The 21,503-nt window shown below is 53.6% G+C and overlaps 1 protein-coding gene across 7 annotated transcripts; it reads left to right on the top strand.

Annotated features, from left to right (window-relative positions):
* Window positions 1-1,017: 1,017 nt before the first annotated feature.
* On the top strand, window positions 1,018-17,152 carry CELF3 (CUGBP Elav-like family member 3). Of its 7 annotated transcripts, XM_017656866.3 has the most exons (14): window positions 1,018-1,106; window positions 1,814-1,919; window positions 3,162-3,244; window positions 8,630-8,678; window positions 9,115-9,243; window positions 9,385-9,464; window positions 10,462-10,605; window positions 10,764-10,905; window positions 11,153-11,302; window positions 11,701-11,766; window positions 12,049-12,201; window positions 12,446-12,589; window positions 13,291-13,427; window positions 15,064-17,150. In XM_017656866.3, the coding sequence occupies exons 4-13, from the start codon at window positions 8,630-8,632 to the stop codon at window positions 13,416-13,418; spliced, it is 1,185 nt and encodes a 394-aa protein (XP_017512355.1). In that variant the 5' UTR covers window positions 1,018-1,106; window positions 1,814-1,919; window positions 3,162-3,244; the 3' UTR covers window positions 13,419-13,427; window positions 15,064-17,150. The 7 variants fall into 7 exon arrangements, with proteins under 7 accessions (XP_017512355.1, XP_017512353.1, XP_017512348.1 ...); XM_017656864.3 differs by lacking the exon at window positions 1,018-1,106 and having other exon boundaries at window positions 1,114-1,919; window positions 9,118-9,243; window positions 15,064-17,152; XM_017656859.3 differs by lacking the exon at window positions 1,018-1,106 and having other exon boundaries at window positions 1,114-1,919; window positions 12,052-12,201; window positions 15,064-17,151.
* The last annotated feature ends 4,351 nt before the right edge of the window (window positions 17,153-21,503 follow it).

Below are 21,503 nucleotides of genomic sequence, written 5' to 3'. Positions count from 1 at the left end.
ATCATCTACACAAGTATAGTTGTTTAGGGGAGAAATGGCCCCCAAATGTGCTCCCTATCCCCTTTTTGCTGCAAAGAGTACCACTCAAGGCACCTAAGGGGTGGGGATGGTGGTGCTGCAGGCAAGGGAGGAGTACTTGGATTTCCTCTGCCCTAAAGGGGAGCTTGACAGCTTTGGTTCTTCCCACTGAAGGAATCAGGAATCTACTCTTGTCAGAAGTTCTTTGCATCAACCGTATGCTTGAGAAATATTTGTTAAGCGCCTACTATGTATGAGCAAGACACTGTACTAGATACACACTGTGAACAGCAAAATGCTGAATTAAATCATGTCCTGGTCTTCAAGGAGCTTACAAGTGGGAGCTCTTGTGGGCTCCCTGCCCATGCACTTATACACACAGCACCCCAGAGGGAGAAAAGGGAGTGTTGGCAAATACCAGCAAGATATATTTTTCTTGGAAAATGCACAGTTCTCTCTCTGCACTCAACTCACCCACCTCTCTCCTTTCTGGCTCTCCTTTCCATCTTTCCTCTCTGGGTCCCTTCTGCACTTACCTCAAGGCTCTGCAACCTGATTCCCTTCCCAGCTACACCCCTCTCTTTCCCCCACTCCCAACCTGCCCAACTGTTTCTATGCCATTTACTTTTCCCTGTTTTATCTCCCTGTCTCCCCACTATCGGTCTCCCCAGATGCTGGCTCCCCTCTTTTGCTCCCCCCTCCTCCCCTCTCCTGGGTCTTCTCTTTCAGCACCGGGGACAGCTCCAGCCCCCGGAACAATGGACCCCACTTTAGGGCTCCTCTACAAATTCTCCATCTTAGTACCTTGCCCAGCTTGTGATGGGGAGTAAGACGGGGAAGGGTTATTATCAACAGGACCAGCTGCTCTTCTGGGGATGGGAAGGGAGTCAGGGAGGAAAGCGACAGAAAGAGGGCGTGGCTCCTGTCTGGATCGTGCGTCCCTCTCCGGGGCAGAGAATTTGTATTCCACCCCTGAGACTGACATCACTGCTGTCGGGGGAAAGGAGGCGGGAGCGGGGAGGGGTGTGTGGAGGGGGGAGGTTTTTGTTGAGGAGAGCGCGGCCGGAGAGCAGAGCTCCGGGACCCAGGTGACCGGGAAAGCAGGCAGCCCCAGCAGCGGGAGCAGGGCGGGGGTGGGAGGGGAGCTGAGGGGAGCGCCTGAAGGGGGTAGCGGGGCCAAGGGAGCCCCGCAGCCCTGCCGCCATCAGAGATCAAGCATCTGGCATCAGGGATCTTCGGACCCAGGAGAAGGATCAGCCAAGGGGAGGTGTCCTCCTGGGGAAGCCAACGAGAGCTCCACCCGCCCCGCACCAGGAGTGGCCCCCGCCCCAACCACTGACGCTGCTGGCAACCAGACCAGGCCCCCAGCCCCTAAGCTTCCACCCGATCGCCCCCCTTCAAACCCTTTCCCCCACTTACCAGCACCCCTGCTACCGCCCTAACCGATCAAGTCTGGGCCACACTGACCCCCATCCTGGGATATTTGCCAGGCCTCTGGGAGGGAGATCGTTTGTTTGGGCTATGCCCCCTGGTGGCATGACCGTTTCGGTCTAGACCCCTGACCCCCAGCCCTCAACTCCCTAGGCCTCCTTTGTGTGAAAAACTGCCCCTCTGCTCAGCACTGTGGTTGGGGGCCGACGGGAGAGCCAGCCCCGGCTGGGCCCCGGCCCCCACCACCCGCCTCCCTGCCGGGCAGCTCCCCCTGGCCCTTGGGCCTCTCCCTGCTCCCCTCGGCCCCTCCTCCTGGGCCGTCCCAATGAAGGAGCCGGATGCCATCAAGCTGTTTGTGGGGCAGATTCCGAGGCATCTGGAGGAAAAGGATCTGAAGCCCATCTTTGAACAGTTTGGTCGCATCTTCGAGCTGACTGTCATCAAGGACAAGTACACTGGGCTGCACAAGGGTGAGGGGTCAGACTGGGCTGAAGAGGTGTCCAGGGGTGAGCGGGGAGGCTGGGAGGAGGGGACAGCCAGGCTGGGGGAATGGAGTGGCTGAAAAGGGCCAATATGGAAAGAAAGTGTTCAGGGGTTGGCCGGTGTGTATGGAGGGGCTGGAAGAGAACTCGCGGAGGGTCAGCATGGACCCCAGATGGCGGGCCTGGAGGGCCTCTTTGCGGGAAGAGTTGTCAAGGGGGCGGCAGACATGTGGGTCCCAGAGATAAGGGGGTGATGTCATGGATGAACTCAAGGAAGATTGGAGGAGCAAGAGAGCTGGTTTGGGAGATAAGGAGCTGGCAGGGTTGTATGAGAGAGAGAGAGAGTGTGTGTGTGTGTGTGTGTGCGTGCGCGCGCACGCACACACACACAGGAGCACACAAGATTGAGAATCTTAGTAGCCTCAGATACTATCGGAATGAGGGTCAGGACAGAGGATCAGTTGCTCAACCTGGAAAGAGTGGATATGGGGTGGGCAGGGCAGCTCCAGGACTCCAGAGAGGGGCCTGGGACACAGGGTATGAAGGCCGGAGATCCGGAAGTGTGCGGATGGAAGTTAAGAGAGCTGGGGGTGAAAGAGGACATTCCTCGGGCCGTCCAAAGGCTGGGGGCTAAGCAGGTGCAAGCCCAGTCAGGATTCGGGCGCACCAGGCACCAGGGGTCTGAGGAGCCACACTGCCTCCCCCTTCTCCGGCCCAGGGACTTCCGGTGATGGCTCTTCCTTTTCCTCTCTGTTCCGCTCTCCACCTGCCTCCTGTAGAGTTGGAGAGAGATGAAGAAATAGGGAAAATGGAGAGGAGAGGGGTGAGAATGGCCAAGATGGAGGGAAGTGGAGGCAAAGGAGAAAGGGGGGTGAGACCAGCTAAGGAAGAGAAAACCACATCACACACTTGTCTGGGATCACATGCCCCTTCTCCTCCCCCTACACAAAGCCCCAGCTCCCAGCAGCCCAAGCCTGCTCCCTCTTCCATCACCACTATAATTTAAGCCCTCCAGTCCTAGTCTTGGGGTCTGTGCTTGGAGTCACTGGCCCAAAGACTCCCTGGGGAGAATGTCTATCCCCTCCCAGACACCCCCACCCCAGCAGGCAGAAGGTACCAAGAGGGGAAGCGCCTCCCAATCCTCAGTCTTGTGGTGGGAAGCTTTTCAGGAAGAGGAGACCAGCGACTCACACCCACCAACCCGGTCTCTCTGCCCCTGCGCCTCCTCAGGATGTGCCTTCCTGACATACTGTGCCCGCGATTCAGCCCTGAAGGCCCAGAGCGCCCTGCACGAACAGAAGACGCTTCCAGGGGTGAGTCCTGGCCTTTGCAGGGCCAGGGGGCTAAGAAGGGTCTTAGAAGGGGCAGGGTGCTCACCAGCTTCCCAAGACAGGGAGCTCTTTTTCTACCTCCTCTCATCACCAGGAAGTCCCCCTCTCCTTCTAACATCCCTCTTTCTTGCTGCAAATGCATGCATTTCTTCTCACCTGGAGAGAAGGAAAACAGGGATTAGCAGAGTGAATGTCCCCTTTGCAGGGAGCAGATGCTGTTCCTTCCCCACTTTCCAGCCGGCTGCTGCGGAGCAGCACTTAAAGGAAGGACTTGGCTGGTTGGGAGGCGTGGGGACAAGACTCTGGACACCAAGTGTGGGGCATGGTGAACAGGAGGCACCTAGGCGCTCTCCTCTGGCTCCGAGGAGGAAGTCTGGCTGTGAGATGGGAAAGAGGTCACTGCAGCCTAAGATGGGCAGCTAGCTGTTGCCTGCTAGACTGGGATCTCTGGCTGGCTTCTGAGCCCAGACAGGTTCAGCTGGTGTCTCCCAGGAAAGGCCAGCAGGAATAAGAGCCACAGGGCGTCAGGGTGGAGCAGGGCCTGGGTAGGCCCCAGCTGGGAATACGCTGGAGGGAAAGCAGAGCCAGACCGTCACTGCGGAGGTTTAGGCCTGACCTCCTCTCCCCAGCCAGTGTGCCCAGGGAAGGAGGAGTGGCCTCCCTCCTGCAAGGCCAGAGGTCTCGGTCTCTTCTTCTCAGCCAGCCTTGTAGATTATCCCTGCCCTGCTGGCAACTGAGGACAGGAGTAAAGAATGTCAGACTGCCCCCAATCACCCCACCTGGGAGGAAATGATGTGCCATTCCCTTTTGCTGTCTGTCTGCTCCTGTTGTCCCCCACCCTAGGAGCCCCAGGAAGTACTTCCTGAGAGCTAACCCCCTCCATCCCTTTAGCAAACATTTGCTGAGCGTGGTCTGGGTGCTGGAAACACACCTGTCAAAGCCTGCACTCCTGCCCCAGTGGGGGGATTGGAGAGCGAGGCTGATTCTCCGTCTTTTCTTGGGAAGGAAATAAACAAAACAGATGGGGAAAGATGGGGAATCTAGGAAAATTAGGCTGGCTTCAACCACTTCCAACTTCAAACTTTCCATAGGCCTGTGACCTACCCGCTCTGCAGCCCTGAAACCTTGATATGGCTAGAAAAGCAAATCCAAACACCAGCTCCCCATTCCACCCCACTATCTTATCCCAGTTGGTGGCAAGGCAGCTCAGTACAGCTGTTGCCCATAGAGTTAAGGATCTGTGCATGTATGTGAGCAGGCTTGGTCTCCAAGGAGTGTGCGCACAGGCGCACATGTGTGTGGTGGGTGTGGGTGTGCTGGGGTGAGTGTGTTAATGTGGGTTTGTGCTGTGTGTGGGTGGGGGGTATATTTGTCAGTGAGTGTGGTGTGGGGGTGTGATGGGGGTGTACTCTGAGTGTGTACAGGTGTGTGTGTGGGGTGTGGTGAGTGTGGTGTGTGCAGATGGCTGTGGTGGGGGGAGTGGGGAGGGAATGTGGGTTGTGTGGTTGTGTGGGTGTATGCATGTGTGTGGGTGGGTGTGGGCACGTGTGGGGCATAGGGGTGGGGGTGGGGGTGAGTGTGGTGTGTGTGTGTGGGTGTAGGTGTGTGTGAGCATGCTTGTGGTGGGGTTAGCATGGGTGGGGAGGTGGGGGTGAGTGGTGTGTGTGGGTATGTGGGCTTGTGGGTGAGTGGGTGGGGGTGTGTGCATATGATGTGTATGAGTGCATGTGGGGGGGCTGTGGGCATGGAGGTGTGTGGGATGTGTTTAGGGTGCAGTTTTGTGCGTGCACACACATCCCTAAGAAGTCTGGTTCCCATCACATCACATTGCAACTTTCCCTTCTCTCTCTTCCCTCTGTGAGGCCCCTCACAAATCAAGTTCCTGTGTCCATAGGAGTTGCTCCGTCTTCCTGTTGTCTCCGTAGCTCTTAGAGGCCCTGCAGGAGCCGGAGTGGGGCAAGGGAGTAGGCAGAGAGAAGAAGGGAGACTGGAAAGAGTGGATATGGGGTGGGAGAGACGGTCTGGAGGTGGGCATGGGCCCCGGGGCTGCCTGTGCCAGCTAGGGACACCTGTCCTGCGTCTGTCCCCCTCCAGCTGCCTACAAGGCTTAAGCAAGGCTCTGTCCTAGGTGTGGAAAGGCGCTGCCTCCCCTTCCTGGGGAAATCAGGCCCGGGTGGGAGGCGAGGGAGAAGGGCACCCCAGTTAATGATTGTCCAGCCCTGCCCCTGAGCTCCAGGTGTTGCTGTTCTCCGCTTTGGCCCTTGCCCCAGAGGACAGAATCCAGAGACCTCACAGAGCCTCCAATAGGAAATGAGGGGCTCCAAGGGGGGCTCCTGCTGGGGTCCAGGGCATCTGGGGAGCAGGTAAATGTCTGTGGCCAAGCTCTGCCTAAGCCCAGGTCTTCTCTCTGCCACCTGCCTTCCGGGCAGCATCATTTCCCTCAGACAGTTGAGTGTGTGAGTGTGTATGCAAATGTGTGCACAGTGTGCCAGCTCTGTGGGAAGTTCTTCCTATTGTCTAATCTCCATGCCAGCCTAATGCAGGGTCTTGTTTTAGCCTTCTCTCTTCTCTGTCCATCTTTGCCACCCAGAATCTGGAAAGGGCCATCGCATTAGGGCAATGCTTCAGGCTGAAGAAAGAATGGGGGTTGGGCCTGCAGCTACTGAGCCCCTGTACCTTTCCTTTCCCCTGGGAGTTCCTGGAGTGGCTCTGCCACGCATCCCTGAATTCTTCCTGTGAGCAGGGGCTGGCCTCCCGGAGGTGGTGGTGTGACAGACTCCATCTGCCTGTCCTGGCCTCCCCACTGTCTCCCTGTCAGCCTGCTGTCAGGCAGGGGGATTCTGGCCCCATGGAGAGAACACGTGTGGTCTGGGACCCCAGGCCCAAGTCTGGAACCGGGAGAAGCAGGGCCCCAGGCCTGTGTCCTCAGGAGAATGAGGTTTTGTGGGAATGATGAGCCTTTGGAAGTGGGGCCTTTGCTATTGGTGAAAAGGATGAGGGCTGTGCAAGTGCCATGTACAAGTATCCCAGTGATGCGCAGCTGGGGCACGAATAGCCTCCTCTTCTCTGGAAGGCCCTTGGGAGGGCTTGTCACCTGGCAGCTGGTGGAGAGGGGGGAAAGGCCCCTGGAGCTGGGCTGCCGGGTAAACAGGGCTCAGCTGGGCCCAGGGGAGCAGGCAGGTGTGCCCGAGCTGAGCTAACAAGGACTGCGCTTCCCACAGGAAGTGCCAAGCCAAGAAAGAAAGGCCTGAGCTGGGGTGCTGGGGGCCAGAGAGGGAGTCTAGGCTGTCTAGGAGGGAGTCAGGGGGGCCTCCCATCGCCACGATCCGTGCTGTGGTCTGTGGGGCTTTGTATGTGTCCATATCAGTGGCAGATGTTTATCGAGATGCTGTTTTTGTGCCTTGGAGCCTAAGAAGAGAGGGGCGGCATCCTTTCCGGGTCCCAGGGCCCCTGTCCCCGACCAGAATAGCGAATCACACACCTGGCTGTGATTCTGCCTTTCTGGTGGTGGGGTGGCCAGCTGCTGGGGTGCCTGTGAGGCCCTCTTCCTTGCTTTGGCCAGAGCACAGGAGATGGAGAGTCGAGGCCAAGAGCCCTCAGTACCTGACCCCCGCCCCTTGCTACACACACACTCTTCTGAGGAGATTGGACCTGGGATGGGATAATCCCAGACTGGTGGAGGATAAAGCTGGAGGATTTGTGTGACTGTCATCCCCTCCCCCACCAGCTGCTCTCAGACCCAGAGGTGGGGGTGGGGCGGAGAAGGTCTGTGGGTTGAGGTGGGGCTTAGATTTGATCCAGGGCTGGGAATTCCTCAGGAATAGTCTAGTCAGACTGACTGGACCTGGGAAAAGAGTCCATTGTGGGAAGGGGAAGGGGACAGCCATCACTTCTGCCCTTCTGTGTTGTGATGACACATAAGATCTCCAAACGCTAGAGAGTTGAAGGGAACCTGACTCACTACCAGCTGACCCACCCTGCTGTTTTACAGATGAAGTTGAGGCCCTGAGGAGACAAGTGACTTGTCCAAGGTCACCCAACTAGTGAGAACCCAGGTCTCTGGATGTCCAGGCCAGTGACTTTCCTGAGGGTAGCTTTAGCCCCCCTCAGAGTGTAGATGAATGGTTTCTTTTGTTTACGTATTTATTTTGGTCACTGGAACCAAGATTTCTCCACCATCAGATGAGGCAGATGACCAAGTGTGGCTCCAGTTGCAAAGTCCTCAATAGCAAATATTTTCAGACACTAAATACTGATCCCTCTCCTTCCCCCCAGTTCCTTAGATAACTCCTCACCCTGGGTAAGGAACTCAACCTGCAGGAGTCATTTCCAAGCCCTCTCACCAGTTAAGAACATGGAGAGTGGAACTGGGGAGGTCTGCGTTCCTACAGGATGATGAACAAAGGGAGATACTCCAGGGGTGGGGAAGAGGAGAGAGCTCTGGGGGACTTCCTGGTAGCTGGCGAATGAAGCAAGAGCACAGGACAGCAACTCCTCCTTTAGCACCCTCTGGGCCATGAGACACCAGGGTTTGATCTGGAGGAGGAAGGAAGAAGGGACAGTATGGCCCCTGCAGGGCCTGTTCAGCCCTCCTCCCTCCAGAATCAGGAAACTCCACTGGGCCCCTCCCCCATGTCCCAGCCCCCATCAAACCCGCCACACCCCAGCATACCCTGTTCCCACCCTCTCCCCACTCCTTCTCTGGGTGAGCTGAGCCGCAGAAATGATGACATCACCATGGTCGCCAGGGCGACAGGACGGATAAATCAGGCTGAGTGGGCGGTTGCCATGGTGTGCATTCTCCTGTTGCCAGGGAGACTGGGCATCTGCTCCCTTTGTGCTGCCCAAGTGCCTTCCCCCTGGGGTCAAGGGGTTTTGGGGGACAGAAAGAGAGGTAGACAAACCTCTAGGGGTCAGCAGGAAGTTGGTGCATCTGTGGGGGTCTCCCTCAGTCTAGAGTCTTCCTTGGGGCTGCTTGATGAGGTGGCCTCTGCTGCTCTTACTTTGTAGAATTGAGGCAGCTCTTGTTAAATAGCCCTCGGCCAGGGCTCTGTCTCCAGATGCGGGTCTTACTGGGAGCCCCCTTCTCCCCCTAATGAGAGCAGCACCTCTCCCTGGCCAAGTTGTCTGGGTCCCCACCTGAGGCTAGAGCATCCTCCTCTACATACTCTCCTTCCACTGCCGCTAAGCCCCTCAGGTCCTAAGCCTAAACAAGCTCCTTCCTTCCCATCAGCAACTCGGAAGGCTGGGAAGTCACCTGGGCCTAGGGCTTACTCCCTCCAGCCTTTTTGCAGGTCCTGGCTTGAGGAGGGCTTTTGGGGTTTTTAAAGGAGGTCCCTAGCAGTTGCCTTCTCTTTTGTCCTTTAGATGAACAGGCCCATTCAGGTCAAGCCAGCCGACAGCGAGAGTCGAGGAGGTAGGTTCTGTACCTTCGGACTCAGTCCTTCCCCACCAGCCCGCAGACCCAGGCCTTAGAGTATCTGAGAGGCAACCTCTCCTGATGAAGAAAGTCTGAGGATTCCAAAGGGTTCCCAGTCAAGGTGGGGAGAGAAGTCATTGTAGCTGGATGATATGATCTGGCCCATTGCAGAGATGGCAAAACTGAGGCCCGAAGTAGAGTGCAGTCCTTCAGAACTGGGATGAGCACTCCATGTAATTGTACACCATACCCCAGTCACCATCCCTTTCACAGTCTAGAACCACTTGTCCCCAGGGTGAGGAGAGTGTCTGGAGCACCAGGGAAGTGCTGAAGGGGAAGGGGCAGTCTTCCTGCCTGTTCCAAGCTGGAACAGGGCTGTGAAAGCAGCCAGGTGGCCCTGAACATGCCCTTCCTCCTGTGCTCTACCCCCCAGAAGACCGGAAGCTCTTTGTGGGGATGCTAGGGAAGCAGCAGACAGATGAGGACGTTAGGAAGATGTTCGAGCCTTTCGGGACCATAGATGAGTGCACTGTGCTCCGGGGGCCAGATGGCACCAGCAAAGGTACCTACTATGCACTACCTGTTCCCCACCAGGGACCTCTCACCTCCCTGCCCTTATCTCACTGGTCCTCTGGGCAATGGGGATTGTGGGGCCTTCAAGAGTGGGCACTCACCCTTCCCTCCTCCTTCTCGAACTCTCTAGGCTGTGCCTTTGTGAAGTTCCAGACCCATGCTGAGGCCCAAGCCGCCATCCACACCCTCCACAACAGCCGGACCCTGCCAGTGAGCCTGCTCCCTGGGTCCCACCTGGCCTGCTGCCAGGCCCTAGTGCAGGGGCTGGGGCAGTCCATCCCAGAGAGGGTCTTTAAATTTATTCAAAAGAATTTTCCAGCACAAGAACCAAATTTCTCAGGGACACCTTCCCATTTCAAATACCCTCTCCTCCCTCATGCCCTCTGCCCCTGTCCCATATGCCCTCCCCTCCTCACCTGCCTTCTCTGTCTCTCAGCCCTCTCCTTCATCTCCCACCACTTCTCCCACCTTCCCCTCTCTCCCACCCTCACTGGCCGGGCATCAGGACACTTGCTTAGAGGCCCGCTGTGCCCTCCACACATTCATGCTGCTGCCCTGCACATTAGCAGCGGGACACCAACCTGCATTGGTGGAGGGCTCCCAGCAGGGTGGCTGGAGAAGGCGGGCCTCCCAGAACTCGAGCTCCTCCAGCAGAGGCTGGGCAAGCACTCAACAGAAGCTTGGCAAAGAGGTACAGCGTCAGATAGGGCACTGCCTTCCAGACTCTAGGATTCCACAGAAATCCTGTGAATGTTCCAGCTTGGCCTTTATTTGGTACAGGCTGGTATTAAAATTTGAGGCTGCATTCCCCGAGCACACCATGAGGACTGGGGTGTGAGGCAGGAATCATGCATGGTAAGGGGGTAGGGCAGCTATAAGGCAAGACCAACCTGAGGTAGAACATTTGCTGTGGCCAGTCCACCCTGGGGATGACTTCCAGCTCAGAGTCCTCACAGAGAAGCCAGGATACCCTTGGCATTCTGGTAGGGCTTTCCCTTTGCAAGCACATGACTTCACATTCCTCAACTTCTTCTAGTCTCGTGTGCATCTTGGCACAGGGGGAGGGTGGGATTGAAAGCTCCCCATCCGACAGAGGTGCAGTGATGGCTGCCCTCCCAAAGAGGCCAAGCCATGAGCAGCGGGACTGAGGCCAGGTCCTTAGGGCCCCGACTCCATCCCTCTGACTGCATGTGGGGCCTACGCCCAGGGTGCCTCATCCAGCCTGGTGGTGAAGTTTGCTGACACCGAGAAGGAGCGAGGTCTCCGCAGAATGCAGCAGGTGGCGAGCCAGCTAGGCATGTTCAGCCCCATCGCTCTCCAGTTCGGAGCCTACAGCGCCTACACCCAGGCTGTGAGCACTGCCCTGGTACTGGGTCTGGTCTGCCTCACCTCTCCCGGCCTCCTATGTCCTGTGCCCTCCCTCCCAGAGCAGAGGCCCAGGAGTGGGAGGGGGGCCAGGCTAGGGAAAAGGGGGCTTGGTCCCACTCTCCTCTCCTCTGCTGCCCCCAGCTGATACAGCAGCAGGCAGCGCTGGTGGCAGCGCACAGCGCCTACCTCAGCCCCATGGCCACCATGGCTGCTGTGCAGATGCAGCACATGGCTGCCATCAACGCCAATGGCCTCATTGCCACCCCCATCACCCCCTCCTCAGGTAAGGTCCACGCCAGGCAGGCTGGGCCGGGTGTGACTGGGACCAGTCAGGGGAGCTACCACAGGTTGTGGCAGCATGGGGGTGGGGAACAGGCCCTGCTCAGGGAATCTGTGGGGTCGAGAAGGGGCTCAGGGTTCGGAGAGTAGCCTGCTTCCTCCCCTGTGCCTCAGACTTGCTGACTGGTTCCCTGCATTCGCTTGGGTATGTCTGCTTCTCTCCTCTGCCTCTGCTCCTTTTGCCTCCCTAGGAACCAGCACCCCTCCCGCCATCGCTGCCACACCCGTGTCTGCAATTCCTGCTGCCCTGGGTGTCAACGGCTACAGCCCAGTGCCCACCCAGCCCACCGGGCAGCCTGCCACTGATGCTTTGTATCCCAACGGGGTTCACCCCTACCCAGGTGGGGGTCTCTGCCTGCCCATCCCCTTCCCAGCAACTAGCCAAGCCACTGCTCCCCTGGCAGGAGCCATGGCCCTCCCCAGGCTCCGGGGTTCTAAGGTGCTGTGCCTGCCTGGGAGCCCTGCACAGAGATGCTCCTTCCCGTCCTCAGCCAGGAAGCTGAGGCTCTCAGAGGCCAAGGGAGCTGTCCAGAGCTGCGTAACCAGTCATAAACTCAAGTCTTGCCAATGTCAGGCTTTCCCCCATCACCACTGCTCTGTGCATTCCTACCCTCTCATTTCATACCCCATGCCCAGATGAGGCTCTCCTCCCCACCTGCCTGGCCTTCACTCAGAAGGGCACGGTGGGGCTCCAGGTGCGCCCCAGCCCCACTCTCACAATGGGTGCTGCTCTTCCCAGCCCAGAGCCCCGCGGCCCCCGTGGACCCCCTCCAGCAGGCCTACGCGGGGATGCAGCACTATACAGGTGAGGAGCCTCAACCCAGGCCCTGGTCTAGATGGGAGGAATGGCAAGAGGAAAAGAGACGCAGGCTCCCCACCACCCACCCCTCAGGCTTACTGTCAGGCCTTACCTGTGAGGATGCGCCATGAGACCTGGCGGTGCCCCCAGACTCCCAGGCAGCTCCTCTCTGACCACTCCCAGCCCAGTCAGCTCCATAGGCCTGGGCTAGGGGAAGGGAGACAGGACTGGCTGTAAGGGCCTGGGACCAGGGGCATCCATCGGCTTTCTCTGTTCTCCCCACGGCAGCAGCCTACCCCACAGCCTACAGCCTGGTGGCACCTGCATTCCCGCAACCTCCTGCCCTGGTCGCACAGCAGCCCCCACCGCCCCCCCAGCAGCAGCAGCCGCAGCAGCCCCAGCCGCAGCAGCGGGAAGGTGTGCCTGGGCAGGGTCCTGCTGGCAAGTGCCTTCTGGGATTGGGTGCCCTTGTCCGGGGCTCAGGGAATCCCTGTGCCCACTCCAAGCCCAGCTCTGGCCCCCTGTGCAGAAGAAAGCAAGTGGGGTGAGGTGACTGGTGCCTTGGCCCACATTCTGGAAGCTGGGATTGAAGGGTCCTCCCAGGACCTGCTCTCGCGGGGGCCCTTGCCCCCTGAGTCTGTCTCCTGGTCACTGAGCTCTCCTTTCTGTCTCTGCTGCCACCCAGGCCCTGATGGCTGCAATATCTTCATCTACCACCTGCCCCAGGAGTTCACTGACTCAGAAATCCTCCAGATGTTTGTCCCCTTTGGCCATGTCATCTCAGCCAAAGTCTTTGTTGACCGGGCTACCAATCAGAGCAAGTGTTTTGGTAAGAATGTTATGATCTGAAAGAAAAATATGGCACACTTTTACCAAACTCCAAATGATGACGAAGTCTGATACTTTGAAGGCACTTAGATTGCAGTGGGTCCAGTATTTGAAATCCAGACTGTCCAAGAATCAGAAAGAACCATTTTTTACATACCTGACATCCCATACCCACTGCTGCCCAGGTCCATCTCTTCCTTCAGAAAACTACAGCTCCATTTTTCCTTCGTAAGAACTGTTTGTGTTTATTCTCTGTGAAGTGTGGGATGGGCTCAGCAGCAGAAATATTTGGTTTTCAAAGGCAGGCTTAGGGAGTTGGGGTTAGGTGCCTTCATGTCTCTGAAAGGCTGCCACAGAGGAGAAGGGGGTGCTCTTGTCCTCCTACTTCAGAAGTCATTTAGGGCTGGAAGTGATATTTTCAAAAGGCAAGTTCAGAGGTATCCAGGCTGAGGAAGGGGCTGCCTCTCAAAGAATGTTGGAAAGAATGTCTCAGTGTGTGTGGGTGGCTCGACTGGATTCATTGGCTCAACCTGCCCATCCACAACTACTTACTGGATGCCTAATGTGTGCCCAGCAGTTTTCCCAGTTTTTGGAATACCTGGAGAAGCAGGGTGGTGCTGGGCAGCCAAAGAGCAGGCCATGGCTTTAAGCACAGGAGGGTGAGGTGGGGCTGAGCCAGGCCTTATGCCACTCTCACCTCAGGCTTTGTGAGTTTCGACAATCCAGCCAGTGCCCAGGCTGCCATCCAAGCCATGAACGGTTTCCAGATTGGCATGAAGCGCCTCAAAGTCCAGCTAAAGCGGCCTAAGGATGCCAACCGGCCCTACTGAGGGCCCCAGGTGGGTCCCCTCCCATCCTGCGGCCTCCCCAGCCCCTGCACCTGGCAGCCAGGGCCCTCACTTGGGCTTCCCATACCCTCTCTCCCACCACCCTCGGGGAGGCCCCCACCCAGCCCTGTCTCTCTGGGTGCCTGAAGCAGGGATCTGCAGCAGCTCCCTTGGCTGATTCCCAGTCATCCAGGCCATTCTGTCTGTCCCTCCTTGTCTCTCTCTCTCTCAATCTCTCTCTCACACACACACACACATACACACCCTGTGAGCCCAGAGATAGCCAAGTCTGTACACACCTCTGTCCACTCCTCAGATCTTGCCCAGTACCTGGTCTTGTTTGTCTGGTCAGTGTCCATGTGTCTGTGTGTTTCTCTCTCTTTCTGGTTTTCCTTTGGGCTGGAGTGGAATTAGGGAAGTACAATTCGGCTGGTTTAGGATACTAGTGGGGGTGGGGGTCCTAGAATCTTGGCTCCTGGAGTTTCTGTTCTTCTGGGAACTGGGGACACAGGTCCTCCTGGACTCAGGTGATTTCTCTTATGTAGCAGCAGACCAGTGGGGCACCAGAGCATGCACAAAACAGACTGGGGGCAGTCCAAGCCCCAGACCTCTCAGGAGCAGCTTTGGTTCAGGTGCAGGAGGCTGGCTGCAAAGCTGGACTGCCTGGGAATTTCACTTAAACAGGTCCCCACATCCATTGCCCACCCCCACCTCACCTCATGGCCACAGAGTGCTGAGCTAAGCTGGTTACTTTTGTGTTGTTTAATCTTCTTTGGACCAAACCTCTGGAAAAACACAACCCAAGAACAATACCCACATTTTCTGTTTCTCCCCTTTCCCCTCCAATCCTGGCTGCTTAACTTCCCCCACCTTGGGGGCCCTCCAGCCCAGGGCCCGTGTCCATTGTCGGCTGAAGCCCCCATCCCCGGACCCCTGCTCCGGGCCCCTGTAAGTTGCATGGAACGAGCGTGTTGTCTTTGGAGCCAATTGTTTGTTATTTGGGGAGGGGTCTGAGGAGGGAAGCGCCCCCCAGCCCAGGGTCAGGGCAGGGGCAGCTCGCGGGATGTGCTTGGTCAACAGTGGTTGGTGACTGTAGTCTGTGTTCTGTGCATTTCTCTCTTGCTTTCTTTGTTCCTTTCCAAAAAGGGCTGAGCACCCCCTTGGGGCTGGGGTGTCTCACTCCACGAGACTCCAGCCCTGGGCCCTACGTTGCCCAGCTCTGCTGTCCCTTTGCCGACACTGCCGTGCTCTTTCTCCGAGTGTCTGCCCAAACACTGTGCCCCGACCCCTGTCCTTTAGTTATTACTGCCTGCCTGTTTGCTGTCTTGTCTCTTGGCTTCTCTCCCCCTCTAGTCCCTCTCTATGTATCTACTAGTCTTTCTCTTTCCCAGGGACTATTTGAACATTTCCTTCCTAATGTCCTTCGGTTTCTGGTATCACTTGCCCTCTCCCCCAACATCCGTCTCCTCCATCCCTGACCCTTGTCAAATGTCTGGGGGGCAGATGGTTCACTTTGGAACCATCTCCCCCTAGGCAGCTCCATCCTGTACCATGTCAGCCATCCAGCTACCTCTGCCCCCAGAGCCTGTGACCTGCACCTGCTGCTGTCTTGCCCACAGTGTCACCGGTGTGTTTCCTTCCTTCACAGGTCTGGAGACAACAGAGGAAGGGGCACTTCCCCCTTCCCCATGACTGGCCCCAGCCCTCTCTGCACATCTGCCCAGGCCTTGATTGGGCTCTGGGGCAAAAGCTGCTTCATGGCCCTGGTGGCACAGGACACCAGCCCACTCCTACCACTCCTCCTTTCCTGAGAGGCTTGTTTGCTCCCAGGTGCCCTTTTGGCCTCTGTGAGGGAGCAAGGGACAGGCTTGAAGGCTCTGGAGCATCTGCCTTCTGCTGGGGCTCCTGTGGCAGGCCTTCGCACCGGCCTTCCCCCACAGCTGGCCTGTTCTTCCTCTGTGGCCCTGGAAGGGCAACAGGGGCCTCCCACATGTTCCCCATCACACCATCAACCCCAGCCTCTTCTCCACATTAGGGGTATCTCAGAAGGTGGTTCTTCCTCCCCGCCACCCTCAGCTAGAGGTAGGATATCCCTGAACCCTGGGCACCCAGCCCTGAAACTCAACTGCCTCTCCCAAGGGCCCCCTCTGAGGAGGGTGTTGGGGAGCCCTGAAGGCTGCCCTTCTACCAGTCAGCCACAGAGACCCTCCTCCTTTCATGAGGAAAAGACCTCTCCCAAGCCCCTAAAAATGTTTACAGTCTCTGCTGGTCCCCTCCTTGTAAATACCACTACCACCCGTGCATTATCGAGCCTGGCCTGGCCCGGATGCTGCCATCTCTCTTTCTGGGAGTTTAGACATTGTTTCCCTTGGATTTTTTCTCTCTTGATTTCTCCCTTTGTTTTGGAGGGTAATTGGGTATTTGGGAGGTGGGGTGTGGGGAGGGCTAAAGGGGTTTATTACATGATCATTTTCTTTAGGAAGAGGTTTTAGGAGAAAAAAATGGGGTGGGTGTGGGTGTGGTAAGGGGAGACTGGAGAGTCAGTTTCAGACACTTCTCTATGCTTAACTTATTTATTTATTGCATTTTACTTTTAAAGAGTTGGTCTTTTCTGTTTAAATAAAGAAAAAAGTTCAAAAGTACCAAATTAGAGTGTTGGAAGGTTGAGGGTATCAGATCATGCATACTGGGGAGGACAAGGGAGGGAAGTAAAGAGTGAAGTTTGGAAGAGAAAACCATCAGGAAGGCCCAGCCAGCCCTTGCCTTGGAGCAGCACTGGGCCTTGATCACAGCTTCATGATCCTCCTCTTAACTGCCCTTTTTTGGGACTTAATTCTGGAATACTCTGTGGAGCTGGGCAAACAGGGAAGCAAGCAGGTCAGCAGGGCTCTCTCCTGTGTCCATCCCTGTCCCCCAGTGTCAATCCAGAGCTCCACTTCTCCCCCACTCGGGCGGCTGAGCTGCCCCTGCCCCTGGTCAGTGGGGTACTGGGAGGTAACTGCACCACTACCATTTATTAAGCTTTTGCTCTGTCTGTTATTCTGTTCTAGCCCTTAGTGTACATTTCTTCATCTAACCTCCCAACAGTCCTGTGAGGTAGACATAATTTTACAGTTGGGGAAACAGAGGCCCAGAGGCATGAACCTGCTAGGGGCTGGCTGCAGGGGCTGAGCCCAGTTTGTTAGACTCAAAGTCCAGGAAGCGCTCCTCTCACAGGCTCGGTTACATGTTCTCTGACCTAAGGCAAAGATCGCACGAAGCATCAAGCAGGCTGCAGCAATGTCCCCATCAAGCAGAAGACGACTGCTTCATAAGCACTAAGGTCCCCACGCCCACCCCCGTTGAGAGCTGCCTTAGAGCTGAGTCCTGGGGGCTCATACAGGGGTGGCCTTTGACTTCGCTGCATGCAGGCAGCTACCCACTCTTCCACTAGCATTATGTCCCTGCTTATAAACTTGATCACCTTCCAGCCCAGATCTGGCCCCAAGTCAGGGCAGTTCCTACAAAGTACAGAGACGAGAAAATCCCCACAGCTCATATTTCTGCCTCCTCTTAAACTGCCTCAAAGTCAGGATAGTTAAAAAAAAAAGAGGAGCAACACGTGTAAGTACTATAGAGATGAGGACTGCTTCAGGACAATGTCTCAGAAAAAAAGTCTCTTGGATTTGTAGAGAGAGGAGGGGCCTCACTCAGGAGGACCCAGTCGGGATTCCCAGCCAAGCACAAAGCATCCAAAATCTCAGTTAAACAGAGAGAGAGCCTTTTGTGTGTGGTGGGGTGGGGTGGGGAGGGGCGGGGCTAGAGATGGGAAGAAGTGTGCTGAGGAGGACAACAGGACTTGGTGCTGACAGGAATTTTCCCTTGAGCTGTCTCACTGTGGCTTCCTAACAGTTTCTAGGTTAGGACAAAGATGGAAGGTGGGTTTTCGATAAAGCCATCTCCCAGAGTGACTGGGGGGTCCTCCCAGGATGTGGGGTTTGGGGGGAAACAGGACCAGGAAGTCTCCTTCCAGGCATCTTCCCAGATCTCAGGCAACCCCTCACATAAACGCTGGAGGTTACATTCATTGTCACTGTTCACTTCTGTCCCCTCTCCCCAGAGGGGAGATTCTTTCCAGAGAAGCAGTGAGAGAAGAAAGTAAGACTGGATGATGGGGATGAAGGAGACACAGAAATGTCTTTCTGGGGAAACCAAACAATTTTTGGGGAGGGATTCTACAAGTCCTTTGATGGCAAAGTGCAGGAGCCCATCTGAGGCAGAAACTTGATTCTTGTATAAACCCAGATTTTACAAACATCATATGGGCTTCAAATATAGTAGGAAAGGCATAAAGAGGGGGCAGTTCTGTTAACTGCTGAAGTTCATTAATACCTTTTCTGAATAGAAGAGGCCAGCAGAAGCAGGAAATAATGACAATAGGGTCTCCTAACTTCAGACTGCACAAAGTGACACTCAGCACCACTTTATTTTTCTAAAATAATCACGTTACTGTTCAAAAGTTAATGGTAGCATAAAGAGAAGAGAGAAGGAAAATAACTTCTTGAGGCAGAAGAGTGGGGCTAACAGGTTAATAGCAGGGATTGGGAGAAGCCTTCCATCTACAGAAATGAAAACAGACATTTAGAAAACATCCTTAGCCAGGGGTACTATGATGAGAATGTGGCAGGGGAAGGGCTTGGTGGGTGGAGGTAGCCCCAGAGAATTCCTTCAGTGATTTCCATCCATCCATATTTTTGGAGATTTGAGATGGACAAATATCATGCTAGGTGTCTCTACTTCCTTGGGTCACACCATGCAGTAATAGCTTCTCCACCTTCAGGGTCTTTTAATTCTGCTAAAATTTCAAAGCTTTTCACAGCCTAGGCTTCTTGTGATTTGATTGCAAGGGCCCCTCTTTCAGCCTACTTACCTGAGTAGCCAGTTACCTTCCTCCTACTCCTCATAAATGAGGCTTCCCCCCGACCCCCAATATACCATATTCTCTCACCCGCTCTGTGAAAATGACTCCCAGCTATCTAACCTGACTTTTCTCCTGCCACCATCTCAGTGGGATCTTCCTCCCTCAGTCTTCCTCACTAGTAAATAGCACCACTATGTACCCACTCAAGCCGAAACTTTGAGTATAACCTTTCTCTCCCATCTCCCATCCAAGCCAACTGCAAGTCCCTCTGGCTGTCTCTCCAAAATATATGTTTGGTCTACTCTCCACCTCCACTGCCATCAACACTGCCCAAGTCTGCCCAGCCCCACTGGAGGCCTGCAGTGTCCTCATCTGCCTCTGCGTTCCCCCATCTCCACCCTCCCTTAAAAACCTGTACTCCATAGAAGGCAGTTAGCTTCTACAAATTCACTCACAGATATTGAATGATGTATGTGCCTTGTTCACCACTGTATCCCCATCACCCTAAACAGTGCCCAGAACATTAAAAGGTGCTCAGCAAATAATTAAGAAAGAACTGCAGGACATCTCTACCTAGATTTCTCACACTTGCAGAAATCCTAATAGGTACAAAGCTAAAACACTTTCTCCCCTCAAGTTTTAACTCTAATATTTCTATTTTCCAGTCACCTAGACTTGAAACTTTGGGACTCTTTTACACCTCACATAAATTCAATGTTTTTAAGTCACAAAAGATTTTAGTTTCACAATTCTTCTCACACTCATTTCCCTGCTTTCAGTTATCACTGCCTCCAATTATTTTTTAATACTTCTTAAAAGTAATGTATTATTGATATACAATCTTAAGAAGGTTTCACTTGAGCACCACTGTGGTTATTACATTATATTATCAAGTGTCCCCCCACATCCCATTGCAGTCAGTCCATCAGCATAGTAAGATGCTATAAAGTCACTACTTGTCTTCTCTGTGCTATACTGCCTTCCCCGTGATCCCCCACATTATGTGTGCTAATCATAATACCCCTTAATCCACTTCTCCCTCCCTCCCACCTACCCTCCCCCATCCCTTCCCTTTTCTAACCTCTAGTCCCTTGGAGTCTGTGAGTTTGCTACTGTTTTGTTCCTTCAGTTTTGGTTCATTGTTATACTTCACAAATGAGTGAAATAATTTTTCTCTCATGCATTTCTCCACCTGGCTTATTTCACTGAGCATAATACCCTCTAGCTCCATCCATGCTGTTGCAAATGGTAAGATTTGTTTTCTTCTTATGGCTGAATAATATTTCATTGTGTATATGTACCACCTCTTTGTTATCCACTCATCTACTGATGGACAATTAGGTTGCTTCCATTATCTTGGCCATTTTAAATAATGCTGCGATAAACATAGGGGTGCATACGTCTTTTTGAATCTGTGATCTTGTTTTCTTTGGGTAAATTTCTAGGAGTGGAATTCCTGAGTCAAATGGTATTTCTATTTTTCATTTTTTGAGGAACCTCCATATTGCTTTCCACAATGGTTGAACTAATTTACATTCCCACCGGCAGTGCAGGAGGGTTTCCCTTTCTCCACATCCTTGCCAGCATTTGTTGTTCCTTGTCTTTTGGATGTTGACCACCCTCATTGGTGTGAGGTGATATCTCATTGTGGTTTTAATTTGCATTTCCCTGATAATTAGTGATGTGGCCATCTGTGCCTGTTGGCCATCTGAATTTCTTCTTTAGAGAAGTGTCTGCTCAAATCCTCTGCCCATTTTTTAATTGGATTATTTGCTTTTTGTTTGTTGAAGTGCGTGAGCTCTTTGTATATTTTGGATGTCAACCCCTTATTGGATACATTATTTATGAATATATTCTCCCATACTGTAGGATGCCTTTTTGTTCTACTGATGGTGTCCTTTGCTGTACAGAAGCTTTTTAGTTTGATGAAGTCCCATTTGTTCATTTTGCTTTTGTTTCCCTTGCTCAAGGAGATGTATTCAGGAAAAAGTTGTTCATGTTTATATTCAAAAGGTTTTTGCCTATGTTTTCTTCTAAGAGTTTTATGGTTTCCTGACTTACATTCAGGTCTTTGATCCATTTTGAGTTTACTTTTGTGTATGGAGTTAGACAATAATCCAGTTTCATTCTTACATGTAGCTGTCCAGTTTTGCCAACACCAACTGTTGAAGAGACTGTCATTTTCCCATTGTATATCCATGGCTCCTTTACCATATATTAGCTGAATATGTTTGGGTTTATATCAGGGCTCTCTATTCTGTTACATTGATTTGTGGGTCTGTTCTTGTGCCAGTACCAAATTGTTTTGGTTACTGCAGCTTTGTAGTAGAGCTTGAAGTTGGGAAGTGTAACCCCCCCAGCTTTATTCTTCCTTCTCAGGATTGTTTTGGCTATTCAGGGTCTTTTGTGGTTCCACATAAATTTTAGAATGATTTTCTCTAGTTTGTTGAAGAATGCTGCTGGTATTTGGTAGGGATAGCATTGAATCTGTAGATTGCTTTAGGCAGGATGGTCATTTTGAAAATATTAATTCTTCCTATGCATGAGCACAGGATGTTTTTCCATTTATTGGTGTCTTATTTCTCTCATGAGTGTCTTGTACTTTTCAGGGTAAAGGTCTTTCACCTCCTTGGTTAAGTTTATTCCCAGGTATTTTATTCTTTATGATGCAATTGTAAATGGAACTGTTTTCCTGATTTCTCTGCTAGTTCATTGTTAATGTATAGGAATGCAACAGATTTCTGTGTATTAATTTTGTATCCTGCAACTTTGCTGAATTTAGTTATTAGTTCTAGTAGTTTTGGTGTGGATTCTTTGGGGTTTTTTATATAGAATATCATGTCATCTGCAAACAGTGACAGTTTAGTTTCTTCCTTATCTATGTGGATGCCTTTTATTTCTTTGTGTTGTCTGATTGCCATAGCTAGGATCTCCAGAACTATGTTGAATAAAAGTGGGGAGAGTGGGCATCCTTGTCTTGTTCCTGATCTTAAGAGGAAAAGCTTTCCTTTTGTTTGCTGTGGGTTGGTTGTATGTGGCCTTTATTATGTTGAGGTACTTACCCTCTATACCCATTTTACTGAGAGTTTTTATCATGAATGGATGTTCAATTTTGCCAAATGCTTTTTTAGCATTCATTGGGATTATCATGTGGTTTTTATCCTTTTTATTAATGTGGTGTATGATAT

The sequence above is a fragment of the Manis javanica genome, chromosome 4 (assembly GCF_040802235.1).
Source record: "Manis javanica isolate MJ-LG chromosome 4, MJ_LKY, whole genome shotgun sequence".
NCBI classification, from domain to species: Eukaryota; Metazoa; Chordata; class Mammalia; order Pholidota; family Manidae; genus Manis; species Manis javanica.
This window is presented reverse-complemented; position numbering and strand designations above follow the sequence as displayed.

Coding starts and splice junctions, on each gene's coding strand:
- CELF3 (XM_017656863.3), top strand. CDS start 1,775: ATGAAGGAGCCGGATGCCATCAAGCTGTTTGTGGGGCAGATTCCGAGG. Junction 9,465..10,461: donor ACAACAGCCGGACCCTGCCA/GTGAGCCTGCTC, acceptor GCCTACGCCCAG/GGTGCCTCATCCAGCCTGGT. Junction 10,906..11,152: donor CCCCATCACCCCCTCCTCAG/GTAAGGTCCACG, acceptor TTGCCTCCCTAG/GAACCAGCACCCCTCCCGCC.